Source organism: Anser brachyrhynchus (genome assembly GCF_964034855.1).
Source record: "Anser brachyrhynchus genome assembly, chromosome: 2".
NCBI lineage: Eukaryota > Metazoa > Chordata > Aves > Anseriformes > Anatidae > Anser > Anser brachyrhynchus.
The window spans coordinates 83,126,618-83,142,888 of record NC_137695.1 but is presented as its reverse complement, the minus strand read 5'-3'; the positions used below and the strand labels follow the sequence as shown (position 1 = coordinate 83,142,888).

At 38.9% G+C, this 16,271-nt stretch overlaps 1 protein-coding gene across 1 annotated transcript in view; it reads left to right on the top strand.

Moving 5' to 3' along the window:
* Window positions 1-16,271, top strand: part of TRIO (trio Rho guanine nucleotide exchange factor) — a 256,422-nt gene that overhangs the window by 175,821 nt on the left and 64,330 nt on the right. Inside the window, exon 34 of the mRNA XM_080579300.1 lies at window positions 5,332-5,575. Coding sequence (XP_080435426.1) covers window positions 5,332-5,575 — 244 coding nt within the window. The remainder of the gene's footprint in view (window positions 1-5,331; window positions 5,576-16,271) is intronic.

Here is a 16,271-nt window from a genome sequence, read left to right as displayed (position 1 = left end):
GTAATGATCCAGTAAACCACTTACAAAGGCTGACATCCTTCCCAGATTCATGTCATCTGAAAACTGTATCGGAAGATGGAATTTTAGCATTCAGAATCATCTTGGTAAAGGGAGAAATGAACTGGCAAAGTACTAATTTAATAGGGACTCATTTGAGTTAATGTGAATGGGTGGAAATAATTAAGTATTAATGAAAATGGTGAGAGTACTGAACAGTTTTGGAGAAGGAGATCTAGAAGTTACAGAGGCTCACAACCCGTGTATTCTTTTAAGTGTGATGCACTTATGAAATGGGACGAAGCAGCCTTATACTGATGGTCAGAAAGTCCTCATTCTTTACTCAGCAACTGTAAGGCTTCTATTAGGTACTGCATCCAGTTTTGAATACAGAATTTTAGCAAATTAGAGGGCCATTGGAAGAGTTCCAGCAAAATCAAAAGATTTGATTAGAGGTCTACCAAACATAACCTACTTTGTAAGATAAGAGCCCGAAAATAGTTAGGGCTGATGAGTCTGAAGAAAAAAGGTGTGAGGAAGAACTTAAGGTCTTCAAGTGTGTAAAAACTACATGGAGTTACAGACCAGTCTTTTACCTGTATTTTTAGTGGGTACAATGAGGTTAAAGGACATAGTATTTATAGAAGATTGCATGTTGCAAAGACTTTTTTTTATATATATCTATGGAAATGTGAAGCTCTAGAGCAGCCTGGTTTGGAAGGCTAGGGAATGTCTGTAATTGGAAATATTTGTGAAAGCTTTGGATAAACGTTAGTCATGATTCACATAGATGCAATTGATCATGCTCTAGAGGAAGAGAAAGGAATGGACTAGGTGACTTAAGATCCCTTTCCACCCCCCTTTTTATTATCATGTGGTGTATCTCCGTATTGCAGGACAACCTAAATACACCTGTAGCACCAACCCATCGTGAAGTATTAGAAGGTATAATGGAGTCCAGAGTAAAACGAAAACTTTCTGAGAGGGAGATTCCTACTTCCATCAGAGCATCTGTTTTCAAAATGAGTGATCTTATTGCACCCTTCTCAGTAAATATTTCACCCTTCACCTTTCATTCACGTTCTCCATTCTTCACCTTCTCCATTCTCGTTCTCTAGCTGTGTACCCAGCATTTTAGGTGGCTAATGAATAAAAGAGATGACACTCAGTCTTTCTTTCCAGCTTTCAACAGTTACCTAGCCTCGGAGCTTGGATCTGTTTTTAACATCTTGTTTTGAATGTAATCCAATGCATAGGAAACGAAATGGGGAAGCTGAAGGAAACAACATAGGTCTGATGGATCTTTTTATGCTTGTGTTAACAGAGCTGGCAGAGATACAAAATAATACAAACAACTATTTTGGTAGCTGAGAAGAGAGAGGCTTTTATAAGAAGCGCTGTCATAGGACGTTATCCTAAATAGGAGGAATCATGCTAGCCTAGCTACTCTGTGTGGTCAGTGCAGCAATATTTTATTTTTAATGAATTGTCTTTTGTGTCCAGCTGGTAACACTTGGTATTGTTGTTTGTGCGAAGTTGTATTTCATTCACATGCTTCTTAAAAGTTGTGTGTAGCACTTCAGAAAACAGAAAAAGGACTGAAGCAGCGGGAGACAACCAGGTATTTAGTTCCACCAGCTGAGAACACAGAAGAAAAAAAAAGAAAAGAGAAAGGTGTCTGACAGCAGGAAAAAAAAGTCTAATTTTTTATTTTAGTAAAAAACAAACGAAGAAGCAGACATAGTTGTGAGAATACAGCTCTCCTCAGCGTCAGAAATCAGGTCTGAGCAGCTGCCTGGTCAAAGTGAAATACTATGAGAAGAAAAATTCTCCCCTATTTCTTTACTCCCACAGTGCACTTGTTTCCATTTTAAAAAAGAGGTTATAGATTTTTCACACTTCAAATAATTGAGAAATCTTATTAGCTGCTCTTTCCTCCCTCCTAATGTGAAATTACCATGTGGAAGTAAATTTAATAAGCAGCCCTGAGATGAGGTAATATGGCCTAATGTAAAAGCTGTCATTGTACTTGGCAGAACTCAGCCAGTAGTGATCTTCACGGGGTCTGATGGCAGATGAAATTCTGATGTGGTGTCTCTGACTTCAGCAAACCTACACTAACAGTCTACATAACCAGCATGTTATGCTTTTATTTCTTTTTCCTCTCTACAGTCAGCAGTGATTAAAAAGCCCCAGAAAGATGAACTTAGATGGCTAACATTAAGTTCAGCAACAGCAAGGCACTGTCCCATGATAAGCTGTTTAATTAAACCTTGCACCTTTTTTAATCTGCCATTCTATTTTTGTCTGGCTTTTGTTTCTCATCTTGTCTCTCTCTCTCCATTTTCCATGTTTCAGACATAGCCTCATTTATTTTTATCATGCATGATTAATTCAGTTTACATAATGGGTTTCTTGAGAATGATAGATAAAGCATAAAAAGCCCTTGTTCAGCCTAAATTTGGATTTAGGTGGTTTGTAACTCCCTTCTTTTCAGTGCAAGTCAGTCTCCTGGTTCTTCTGTGCCTCTTTCTCTTCCCTCCAGCTAGCCTGGAGAGCCTTGCCAAAGCTGTCCAACAACAGCTGTTGAGCAATGTACTTAATCCCAAACACTCCTTGCTGTCCAACTGCATTTAATCAGTGTAGAGGATGAAACTGCTTTCAGAAAGCATGTTATGGAAAGAAAACAAGCACCGAAACAAAGAGGAACGCACTGTTTGCTGGCCATTACAGTTGTGGGGAGAAAGAATGGTTGTCATCCCAGGGGAGGTGAAAGTTGGTGCTGGTCGACTGTCCGAGATGCTAACTTGGAGGTGGGCTCAGGAGAGCACAGCACTGGCTTAGGTGCTTCAGGCAGCAGCGGAGAAGTCCTGTGCTGAGTTGCATCTAACAATGTCAGAGTGTTTGAGAAGAGTGTAGAGCTAACAACTGCATGTGGGAAGTGTCTTGCACGTTGAAGTGCGATGGAGTAGTCGGTTTCAGTGGAATACTCATCAGCTAGGACGTCCAATTCCCACACAGTCTTAATGACTTTTTTGGTACCTTGGTAATTTCTGACATAGCTACTATCAACGTTTGTTTGCTTTTTCCTTTAGCTTAATACTATATAAAATACTTCATGAACAAAAAGTCTTAGCTGCTTTTGTGTTTTTTTTTCAATTAGGAGGAGAAGAAATAACATCTACATGAAAGCCAAAAGCAGATGTTCTTTGCGCTAGTGTTAAAGTATATTTTAATCTCCTATTAAAGGAGATGAAGGGTCAGACAAGGAAGTAGAGCACCAGAGCTATGCTCCTGTAGGTATTTAGGGGAAAGTACAATGGCTAAATGGAGTTTCTGGAAAGTATCCACTTGTTACTGTCTTGGTGCTTGTACTGACTGGGGATGCATATGGACTTGCCTGAGAAAAATTCAATCTGCGTTAGCCACCTTGTGAAGTCATACTGCATCAGCTTTTTCTTGGTCCCCATCAGGCATACAGATGGTTTCAATTGTTGCTTAGTTTGTCTGAAGAAGGCTGTAATATAAATCAATACCAGAAAACAAGGGAAAGCTCTTACTTTTTCCCCTTTGGCATAGTTTTGCATGGATTAAAAACTAATAAAATACAGAGAAGTGGGGGGAGGTAAAAGGAAGTTTTTAATGAGGGAGAAGGTAGCATGTTTTGAAGATGTAACTACCATAATTTGGGTATTAAGACTGTCTGGAGAGATGTAGTAGTAAACAATGTGATTAACTTTTAGCCTGGATCTAAACGGATGCAACCTGATTTACCATCCTTAAACACTAGATGTATAACGATTTTCGGCCCTTCTTAGTCCCTGCATTTCCCCAAAGAAAACTTTATTCCTTCTTTGTGTGCGGGCACAAGCAAGGGTAGCCATTGAGATTAGCAGGCAGAAACCATGGGAAAGCCCTGGAGTTACTACAGGCTGTCTGCTAGGAGTTACATCCTGTTGTTTGTTGCAGGTTTGAGTAAGAGAAGGTCAGAATTAGCCTTTTAGTCTTACTTGGGTTTTTGCGTTTTTTGTCATCTGTTCTAAAATGCTTGCTCGATAGTACACAATAGTGTTATCCTAGCAAAGTTTCTATCTATTGCTTTAGTTAAAGGCTTTCAGTGAAAACTAATAAATAACAGTGCAGGCTGTTACTTCCTTTTCCTAAAGCTCATCGGATGTAGGCTACATTTAAAAGCCTAAATGCAATAGGCAAAAATAATGTGGTGAGAATGGTTCAATATGTTGGTATAGCCACATGCCTCTATATTAGCGGCAGCTGCAACTGTCACAGAGTGTTTGTCCACCTTTGTCCAAGTGTGAAGCATTGTGGGGTTACTGCCTTGAGTAGGAGTTCACTGGCTTGATCCAAGCTACTGAGTTCATAGAAGGGACATACCAGCCATGATCTAACGTGGATGTTGCACTGCAGCATCCTGAACTATAGGTTTCTGACGCTAAAATCTGAAGTAGCCAGGAACACTGCTGCCTTGTGTAAGGAGAAGGCATTCCCAGGCTGTTTGGTTAAGTTAGATGGGTGTTCTGGCACCGAGCAATCTTGGGAGCTTTGCAAAGCTGAAATAATAATTTTCAGATCAAAGGAGATGAAACAATCAAAGAGACGAAACATAAGCTTAGGCAAAAAAAAATTATAATAAAGTGTTTTGGAGTTAGGGGGGGAAATCCTGAGCTTGCATGCTTTTAATTCCAGTTTGTGTGGTTTTATTTGGGGAATCAGCAAGAAGGCGGAAGTTACAAGTAAATGTGGGGTTTGTATCAGATAGTTAAGTATTTGAGAATCTTATGTGAAGAAGTTTATGCTGATTTTTATATTTATGTATGGAGTATCCTGGGTGATTTTGTGACCTGCAGTTGTAGGACTGTAAATGGCATGGGAATGGGACAATAAGCTCATTTGAAAAAGATCGCTTTTCTTCCTTGGGTTTGCAAGATGATAAAGCTTGTGAGTGATTGTATTTAGTAATATCTGTCTTTTTGCTGCAAATTATCAGCCATAAAACATTCTGAAGTGGCTGCTACTTCAACTTACAGGGCAAGGAGCAGTCTAGCAAGAAAAACTGCTTAAATCCTCCGCCCAACACTGTCACAACCAGTGTATTTTGAACACAGGAAGAGACAAGCAGAGTTAAAAATCTGTACTAAAACATCAGAACTGCTTGGTTATGAAATGATCCCTTCTTGATGTGGAAAGCCCGAGAAGCTTGCTATCTCGTCCAAAATACAAACCCTGCCAGGAATCCTAAATAGGTAACGGTATGTGACGGATGGTTTGATAACGAGCGTTCATCTGGCTTCTTGTTCTTGTTTTCCCTGACAGTTGTCTGGTGGGTGCGAGCTGACGGTGGTAATCCATGACTTCACTGCCTGCAACAGTAATGAGCTGACGATCCGCCGTGGGCAGACAGTGGAGGTCCTGGAGCGACCCCATGACAAGCCTGACTGGTGTCTGGTTCGAACCACGGATCGGTCCCCAGCCGCAGAAGGCCTGGTCCCCTGCGGGTCCCTCTGCATCGCTCACTCTCGCAGTAGTATGGAGATGGAGGGGATCTTTAACCACAAAGGTAAGAAATGATGAAAACCAAGTCTCTAGTCAGCAGCATGAGTTTGGGGTAATAGGGAGTACTTAGTAAATGGGAACTTCAGTGTTCTTGCTCTGCTTTGGTTTCTTATTTTTTAGTTAGATAAAACACAGTGCTTTTTGGAACCTACAGCCATGCTGTCTATTCCAAAATAAACAGTCAGCAGATTTTTTGTGAAAACGTGGCTGAAGACACGGAAGAGATTTAGGCAAATTATGTCGTGGTAAACACAGTTACGTATCGTGTTAGATCAAGCTTCGATAATAAGAAAATCTGTTCCTGTCGTGCACTGAAAGTGGGGAAGAAGAAAATATCCTGCATGTAATAACAATAGTTCGCTTAGAAACCATGCATTAAAAAGTTGTGATAAAGTCAGGCTCAGTGATGGAAGAGGTAAATACACCCATGTGCCCTGGCACTGGAACAGACTATTTGGAATTCTGTATTTTACTTCACTGAGTTTTCCAGACAAGCAGTGGCAAAATTAATTCCTTTTTCCAGTGCAGCTGGATTCTGAAATCTTACCTCAGTTCTGTTTCCGAATGGAAGAACGGGCCCCTGAAGAGTGCAGTAAAAATCTGATAATTGTTTGATAGTTAAGGTTTTGCTGTGCTGTAGTCCTTTGGCTTAGTAAACTTCCCAGGCTCACGGAGTAGTTAGGTATTAGAAAAGATGTTTGCTTGCTTCATTTGAAACCATTTGAATTTGAAGGCTTCTAACAGAAAGCAATATGAATTTAAATAATTAAATAAATGTAAGCCAGTTCATTAGAAGGTGTTTCAGCACGTGTTGTGGAAAAAGATACGTTTCAAAAAGTTTGTTATTGCAAGTAGCAAGATTAGTAAGAAAATGGTATTGGGGAAAACTTGTTTTCCAAAACACAAACTTCTGTCTTTGGAGAGTTTTTCATAAATATGCTCATTTTTTTTTTAATTATTCAGTCCATTCCAGCTAGCACGTGACAGTTTTTCACAGTTAATACAGACCCTGTATTAATATGCTTGCCTAAAAAAGGGAGAGTTTGGATTTCTCACATCAGGAACATGCACAGCGGGAACTTCCTGAATACAGAGTGATAAAAACATCTGAAGGATTTAGTTGTAATACTTTTTTGAATCCTTGTATCCTGTAACCGTTTGGGAAGAAAAAGTTTGCAGTTATTTTGATAACATTGGAAAATGCATTTGGGTATCACTAAAACATTTCTTCCTTGTACAAGGGGGTGAAATCATGGAAATGTTAACGGGCATTTTTTAATTTATTTTTTTAAATACTCACAGAATTGATAAATCCAGTTTCCTTTGGAGCTAGGGGCTTTACCTTTGAATGCAGATAATTTTATTAAGAGAGGCAGGCTGTACTGGAGAATATATGTTATATCAGGAACACTGGGCCTGTCAGACTCCTGAGGGAGACACAGAGCTGTTTTTGTCTTTGAGAGGTTACTTTCAGTGGGTGTAATATGTATTGCTTTTTTTCCTTTAGTATTTGTTTGGGGAAAAAAGGGGGCAGAGCACTGTAAAATTAATTTAGTTTCCGTTTGACATATTGATTTGAAAAAAGAGCTTTAATTAATTATATTGATCATGGACACTGAAGAACAGGATAAGACAAATGCTAGAATCGACATGATTTGCAGGGCTGAACGCAAGCTCAAGTGACTTCTGTTCCTGCCTCTGCCACAGGCTTCCTGTGTGATGTTTTTGCATGCCATCTAAACCCCAGCTGATAAGAAGCAGCTGCTACTTGTTTATTCCCACATTACTGGGTGTCAGGCTTTAGGACTTGGAGGTTTGATTTGTAAAGTTTCCCGTGCATGTGACTGAAGTCACTCTGAACTGCCTTGAACATGCAACCTATTATATAACGCTAAGTAATCTGGAGAGGCAAATAAAAAAAAGCTTTAGATTGTGCACTTGAAACCACAGGATGCTTTGGCTTTGGTCTGTAACTCAGTTCTTTATTGCTTGAAAGAGGTTGATAGCACTCATTACACAGAGGGGTTACAAAAAAACTTAATGAAAGTTGGTGGAGTGCTTTGATTATTTTTCCCCAAATAGTGAAAAGTACCTGAGACAATCTCAGAAAGCAATTGTTCTTTCTCAAGTGCTGGATTTGATTAAAGCTCTGTAAACAAGGCATTGGGGAATATGCTAATCAGAAGAGTGGAAAAACAATTAGATGATGATCTCAGTTTTTAAGTATTGTTCATTGTGGGCATTGATTGAGGTATGAATTCTTCCAAGCAACAACAAAACCCTTAACCAACAGCAACAACAAAACATCCTCATAAGAAAGCATAAGTGAATGACTTAAATAGTTCAAGGCAGACCTTCATGCACTTGGGTTAACAAGCATTAAATTTCCTAGATTTCTAGTGATTGATTCTGCAACTTCAGCCTTTTTAATACATATTTTTTGTTTGTTTGTTTACAATGCATTAAAACTTGCAGAGTATTTGAATGATTTAACAAAGCCTCCTATATTGCCCTCTGGAGTTTTTAGGTCTGCAAATGTATGTGATATGTCACACTAACTGTGTGAGCATCAGGTGTGAGTAATTCTATACAGTTCGCGGGTTAAGAGATGTGCAGCAGAGATGAGTCTGGCATTTGCATATGTCTGACATCGCAAGCTGCTGTACAAGGCTCAGAGAGAGAGAGGTTTTTATGACCCACCATCAGCAAAGTGGTGGGATAGCTGCTTGAATGCTGAGTGCTTAGCTTATAAAAATGGATTAAGTGAAAAGTTTTTGCACTCCTTTCAGTATAGTTTGAACTCTGTAGATCTTTAGTAATATCCTCTAACTTCAGTTGTTTCTGTGAAACAATATTCAAAGTTTTTCTGGTGCCTCATATTTCAAGTTCTACAGACCATAAATTTTGATCTTTTCAACAGTTTTTAGCAGTGCCATCTGTTGACTAAACAAGCTGGAAAGCCATGTAGTGTCAGAGATGAAGTGAGCGTCAAAGTTCTGAAATGGCAAACCTCTTCTAATTTACAGCTGATTCTTAAGTTGCGTGAAGTCACATCTCATCACTAAGTACAAAAGTGTTGGGTTATTTAATGCCTTAAATTATCTGAAGTGAGGATCATCCAAAGTAGGGTAATACTTTCTGCTTTAATAATCTTTTGTATGTTCAGTGAGGCCTAGTTCAGACAGCTGATCTTGGTCATTCAGTTTCTGTCCACAGTCTGTCAACCACGAAAGGTAAATGTTGTTTTATTCTCATGTTAGAAGATGAGATGACAGCCCAGAAAGTGACTCTTTTCGTTTGCATACAGATCTTTGTAGATCTTATTTGTCCTCTAAGAACGTCTGTTATTTTAAATATCTAATCTGTATCAAGGGGTAAAAAAAAAAAAAAAAAAAGTATTTACAGTATCTTTGATCTTAAGAATTTTATAGTAGTTAATAGTATGGAAAAGGATTGCATAGAAAAAAGACTTTCATGAGGTGGATGGATAGTCATTTACAGGGAGGGTTGATTGCAGATTCCAGACCTCTTGCTTGCTCTGCTGGATATCAAATCTATTTTTATAAGTTATTTGGGTCATTTAATCAACTTAATATGCATTTTTACAGATGAGTACATTTTTAAAAATCTAAATCCCTTTTATAATAGGGAAAAAGACAAACAAGTGGGTAGTGAAGAGGCTGATTAACAGTTGGTGCACTCTAAAAAAATAAATTACTAGCTTTGGAAGAACATGTTTTTCACAAGTAATACATACGGCAACAATTTTTTTTTTCCAATGATTCCCCACATGTTATTGGGTATGGGTGAGAAAGAATGTTCCTGTTGTTTTATTTGGTGCTTTTCTCTTTTTTTTTTTTTAACAAGGTTTCTTTTCATTCTGTTGAACATTCTTTTTATATATCCAGTTCTCTTTCCTTTGTTTGCAGGGCATTTATATAGCCACAAGGCTTTGGGTAAAAAAGCAAGGGACGGAGGATTTAGTATAACAAAATTAAGCTTGTAAGGTCAGAAAAAAAATGGCAGGTATTCAAAATTGTTTGTAAATCTTTTACCTGTTTACATCAGAAAGTTCACCATCATTTCCAACTTTGAGTCCTTCTGAAGTCTGAAGAATTTGTGTTAGTCCCAAATATCCCTCCTGCAGATGTCACTGAAGAGCAACAAGGACTGCAACAAACCCTTGCTCAGGAGGCTTACAGTTACACGTCTGCATTATAAGTTACATTTATGAGGGGGACCACATCTCACTGCCAAATGTTGTTGCGATCTGTTTGGTTCAAAACTTGGCAACAAAGGTCTTTTGACAGGTACAATGTCTGCCTGCTTTAAAACTTAAAATATGAGTATCTGTACAGGTTTGCTCAGATATGAAAGATGGGTGACATCTTCCTAATGTGGTGTGATGTACCATGCACCACTACAATAATGAATGCTGGCTTTTGATTTTACTCTGAGGATGCAGTCCTTACTGGTGCCATAAACTAAAAAATGTTTTTTCAGCAGTCTTTTTTTTTCTCCCAACTGTAGTATCTCTCAAAGAATCTATGGTAATAAAGAGGATCAAACAGCTGACACAAAGGTAGACAAACTTCATTGAAGAGCTGTGTCTGAGGTGTCAAAGCTTTTCTTGAATGGGTATGGGGACCTCCTACCCAGGAATAAGAAAAAGAATTATTGCATGGGTGATCTAGAGATACTTCCCCAGAAAAGAGAGACATTTTATAGTTGAGGCCACAGAATGGGATAAAACAGTCTTAAATTTGTTGCATTTAAGTTTGGTGTCATAAAACTGGAGACCCTCTGTTCAGAGTATTAATTTTAGGGGAAAAGGGAAGGGGAGAGAATAAAAGGTAAAACATCTCACATATGATGGAGATCTTTGAAAGTTACAGTTGAGAAATGGGGTGTTCCATGTTGAGTCCAAATACTGCTGTGAGGGAAGAGGAAGTTCTAATAGCACAGCAGCAGAATTTGATCAAGTAAAATGGGAATCCAGTTTGAGCAATTGAGGATGGACTGCCTGTTTGCAGTGGAAGTAAAGAAAGAAAAAACATGACTTAAGCAGTAATTGTTTGCTTAAAAGCAGAGGGAGGCTGCAGATGGGGGAGATTTGCTGTTTTAAGACGGTGAGCAAGCAAGTAGGGGCCATGAGTAAGGACAAAGATCTTCGAGCGTGTGGCTCAGAGCCAAAGCATTGCCTCTGAGAGACTGTCTTGACAACCTTTGCAGCTGCAGGAAATGAAAAAGTTACAACCTAGGCCAACAGGGAAAGCAACTCATAACAATGACTAGGTATGTTGCTTGCTCTGCTTTGTTGCCTTGGGGCCACAGGGCAAAAGGTGCAGGCTGTAGTTTCCAGGGCACAATACAGCGAGGGATTAGCTCCTGCTACATAGCCAGATGTGATCGCATGCAGAAAGCGATACTGAGAAACGTGGTACAGTATACGAGATGCTGAATGTAAATTTAAGAATTCCGTTTCTTGATGAATCAATTGCTTCCTGATAACGTTTCCAAATAGCAGACTGCCCATCCAGGTAATCAACTGATGGAAAGCCTTAGGAGCAGCTCACAGGATACAGGGCTGAGCAGTCAGTTGGATTTCACACTCTGCTAGTCTAAATTAGCAAGAAATTGTAAATGGCTTGCTGCAGTGTCAGTTCAAGATGATTACCAGGCAAACTTGAGCTTGAAAAGGTGCAGGCATTTTATTAGCTAAAGTCCAACTTCGCAATTACCAGTTGTTTTGAAAGCCTAATAAATCATAGATTTCCATGTAATCACAAATATTTTACCAAGAAGCATTGATAGTCTAATTGTTGCAAAGATAATTTGAAGGGGGGGGTTGGGGCTTTTTTAAAAACATGTTCTCGTGCTCTGGTCCAAGTAAATAAAATAGCTACACTATAGAAGTAAAACAAGAATTCTCTGTCCTGCCTTTCCCACCTCACAGTTTTCAGTTAAGTTTGTGGTTAAAACCATGTTTTGAGGATAAGTAAACTTAAGTAAAATGTCAGCAATTACCTGTGCTCTGTTAGATCATAATTGTTGCATTGAGTTTTATAGCTGTACTGTATCAGATAGTCAGTTTGGTGACAGCCAAATTCTAATTCAGCCTTGAATAAACAGTAGTCTGTATGAATTGCTTCCCTGGCATTGTTCAGTCCTAAACTAGATAGCATGGGTTTTGAAAATTCACTGAATCTCACAATTTGAATTTCTAGGAGAGTTCTCTATAAATCAAGTTTGCATTAGCTCAGAGCACTCATGGGATAGATTTCTGCATAAATCTGCCTCTGACTTATGTGGTGTTCTACCATAACCCAGTTCGGGAAGACCTGTCTGGTGTATCTGCGTTCTCCATGCTGACTCTAATTGCAGGCATAAGTACGTGGTTAATTCGTCTCTGGGATTTTTGTACATAGGTAGTGAAAGCTGAGGAAAGTTGAGGAGTTCGCTGTTATATCTGAGAAAAAGAAGAAACGTTGTAATACTGGCTGGAATGTACTTTTGGTCCCGGAGATCTGCCAAATATATTTTCTCTTATAAATTGCAGATGGAAAGGAAATCACTGTGTAAAAAGTATCTGCTTCAGAACAGATGTATTTGCACAGCTGATCTCTGGGAGGTAGAAGGTGGATATAAAGCAGCAATTCTGATGGCTTTAGATTTCCCAAGAGAGTTATTTCGCTTGCAATTAGCCTTTTTCTGACAGCAGGTTTTTTGCCTAACCAGGATTTTGAGGCAGAACAGAGTGCAAACTAAAATTGTACACTGCAATGTTGCTAGTATTTTGCAATTGAGCATCCTGGAGTGTTTATTTTCCTTAACTGTCCTAAGTGCAACAAATCGTTGAAAAAGTTGCTTCAGAGGTAGAAATTACTCGTTGAGGGGTGTCTTTGTTCCCCATGTTTTCTTCTGGATTAAGCAATGCTTCAGAGCTGGCGCTGGCCTGCCAAGAGCAACCTGGAAGAATTTCCCTTCTGCAAGGAGCAGCCTGGCAGGGCGGAGAGGGGAAGGGCGCTGGGGTGGGAGACGGCTCCTCGGCAGGGAGGGTGCTCCGAGAGTCAGGGAGTTGTCACAAGGGGCAGCTGGCGGAGTGTATTTTTCTGCAGCTGGGGTGGTTGTGCGTTTCCAAGGACCGTCTGGGTAATTCAACTTGATCAGTTTTTCTTCTGTCACAGAACTATGTAATACGGCTGTTCGTAAGGTCGTCTGTTCCTTTTCTGGCTCTCTAGTTTTCTGGTGCTTTTGCTGCTGTGGTTCGTGTTCTTAAACTTGGTACTGGAAAGAGTATTTGTGTTTTGTGAAAAGAGGAGAAAATGGAGGAAGGAGAAAATAGTTGAGGAGCAGGCTAGAGTGGATGTTCTTGTACACCTCTCAGGACGCCATCACGTAATCATCTGATGTCTTCACTGCCTGCAGGTGGAAGTTGGAGGATTTAGCAGCCCAGTGACTTCCTCCAATTCTGGTTTTGTGAGGAGGCTGCTGAAAGTATGCATCTTGTTGACTTCATTTCACTTCTCCTGAAATCAGAGAGTAAATTAATCTCTGTTACATGTGCTAAACCAGAAATGCTCATCACTTTTAATGGAGCTATATCAGAAGGGTTGGTTTGTGGTTTTTTTTTGTTGCTGTTTTTAGTTGTTGTTGTTTTTGGTTTTGTTGTTTTTGAACAGATGCTTTTTACCTCTTGTAAATTGTTGACATTGGTTTCAAATCATGACTTCATTATACAGTATTTTATTACTGTTATGAGTGCATATTTGGTGATACAGCTATCGATTAGAAGGTTGGACTAGATGAATTTGTGAGGTCCCTTTCAACCTGGGTCATCCTGTGATCCTATGTTAAAAGTTGGAATTGTTAGCATGGACTTGTTATGTTCAAAGTGTGGTCTCAATTCTTGGACTCCAGTTAGAGTCTGCAGGGATGTCAGTAGTGCATGAGATTTTGCCCGAAAATACATTAATTCTGTGTAAGAAATGGAAATGAATTGTAAAAAATATTTCTGTTCAGAAGGAGTTCTCGTTATTCTGTTTGGGTGTGAACCTAGCCTGATTAGGCATGTTCATTCCTTAATGTAAGCTTTAAGGAATCGGTGATACGGAGATTCCTTAAACACAAAGTCAAGGTAAATCTAGTTGCGTGTGAGAACCTGCAAATATGCTAAGAGGAGAAAAGCTTCTAAGGAAGCCACCTGTAAAGAACTAGTGAAGCTGAATGGTCTTCTTTCTACAGAAATGCTTAAGGTACATGGAAGTAAATGGGGTCTTCAGTCTTAAGTTCACGTTGTTGCTCTTTCAGGAAACTGTGAGATTGCTCTCTCTTGCTGCTCCTTTTCTCAGTGGAAGAGTGATCGAGCAGAACTTTCTAAGGCGCAATATAATTTAGTGGCTAAGCATCTGTAAAACTGATAAGGAAACTCAAAGTAAAACCCTCCTCCTTACAGGTTTTGGGGGTTTGGTTTGGTTGTTTTTTTTAATTCCCTTGGCTCTCCTTTGAAATTATTTTCACTTGTAGTAGCACCCACCTTGTACTGGACTGTCCATTTGTTCTGATGGGACCTAAGAGCTCTTAAAAGGTAATATGTCCCCGTATGAATAATAGGAGGGGATAATTAGAATGTTAAAGGCAGGGAATTTGTAGTGAAGACAAAGATCATGAGAGAGAATGAGAAAGAAAACAGGGCTCATTGGTAGAAAAGTATATTAAGTGAAAGTTTTAATAAATGACAGAATTGGTTGAATGAGTGGATTGATGTTTGCTTTGGGCAGTATTACACAGAAAAACTCAATTGGTGCAAACCACCAAATTTGTTAAGCATGTGTCTTAGGATTTTTATCTCAGTCGCTAGTCATTTTAAGGATAGTTATCATGGCCTGACTAGGTTGTTGGTCCATCCTAGCGTGTTTTGTGCTAACTTTTTGCATTGTTTCAAGGGTAATAAAATATGTGCGCTCTAATTGCTGATTGATTCGGTAGAACAGGCTTAGGTATGTTAATCCTTTCGTCCTAAAGATGTGGTAGGACTAACTGCAATTGTGCCGGAATTAGTTTGGTGAACCACTGACTCAGAGGTCTGGTAACAGGTCCAGAGTAACATCTAAAGAAAAAGTGCTTACAGTAGGTTGTGCCCTGAAGATATGTGCAGAAGGAGATAGTACAGTTTTGTCTTAACCTTGAAGCCTTTGAAGTATTATCTTTTTTAAAAGTGTTTCAGTTAAAATTAAGTATGACCAATATAAAACTTTTACCATGATGGCATGCATTGTTCAGGAGGAACTAGCTCAGAAAGGAGAACATAGAGAAACTGGCAATTAAAAATACTTTCTTGCACCTAAATTTTAATTTCTGTGCTGAAGACGCATCATTGTCTCAACTGACTACTTGCTTTCTGAAATATCTAAGGTCTAGAATCAGACCGGCCATTTCATAACTACATTATCACAGTTCTGGTGAGTGGTGATGATGCAAGTTGTACAAAGTATACTCTTGTCAAATTTATGAACTGTGTGAACGTGCTTGGTTTTTGGTTCAAATCTAACTTTTTTTTTAATGGAGGTAAAACATGTACTGTGTAACCCAAACAAAAATGTTTTATCTTTTTCAGGACTGAATTATTCTACATCTAAAATTCAGAGTGGTTAGAAAAAAATGGTAATTACAGGGCAGAAATACACATTTGGGGAATTGTTTGGCAGTACCTGTTCTCTAGTGTTTCTGTGTTTTAATATCTAATAGGCAAAGTATAATAATGAACCCCTTTGCTGTGGGCTTGTTGCTCCCTTATTCCTCTTCTCACTGGGGTAAGGCTAGGCTCCAAATATACTTAAATGTGTTTAGTAACAAATCTCTGGTTATAACTGATAAATATGCAGCATGTGAAATCCTGATTATATATAAAGAGAGAAAATTCCCATTTCTGATTTTGTTCACCTGTTAGATATACTACAGAGGACTTGTTGGAGGTTACTTCATTTTACTGAAGTATCTTTTTATATAATAAAAGTATCTGTGAAAGTATGCAAGGTTTCTGTGTTAAACACTAGTGCTTGAAATCCAGATGTCCTTCAGGTGTATTCAGTGCCCATGTGCCTGCCCTGCTACCAGAAAAAGCAAGGTGTTGGGTTGTGGCTGATACTCAGCAGAGATGAAAAGTGGAGAGGTCTTGATGAAAACTTTTTGGAACTAACAAAAATGAACTTAGCAGAAGTGGAATAAGAAATGCATTTAGATCAGCAACATTGACCAGCAAGTAGCCCAGGCAGATTGCAGAAGCAATTTCTCTGGATACACGTGTATGGAATTTCACTATCAATATTTCTTACGGGGATTGTGCATCCAATATTAAAAATGTTTTTTTCTTTCATTTTTAATGACCTAATTTGGCTACTAGACGTGTTCATTTTCCTTTTAAGTGACTTAAATTCATGTTAAGTCAGGAACGTACTTCAATATTCTGAAGATTTTGGATAAATATATTCTCATCTTTTCCTTTTATCTTTGTCTGCATGCATTTCCCGTTAAGATAATTAGCAGAGATTTATGTTAAGAAGCATCCAATTCCTGTATGTGCAGTTACAACTGGTTTGGAAGAGTGAACATTGTTTTGACTGGATTTTTTTTTTCTTGCCAACAAGCTGATTCCTTTTTTTTTTTTCTTTGGAGTGGGGAAGGAAGAGAAAGGGTGTTTT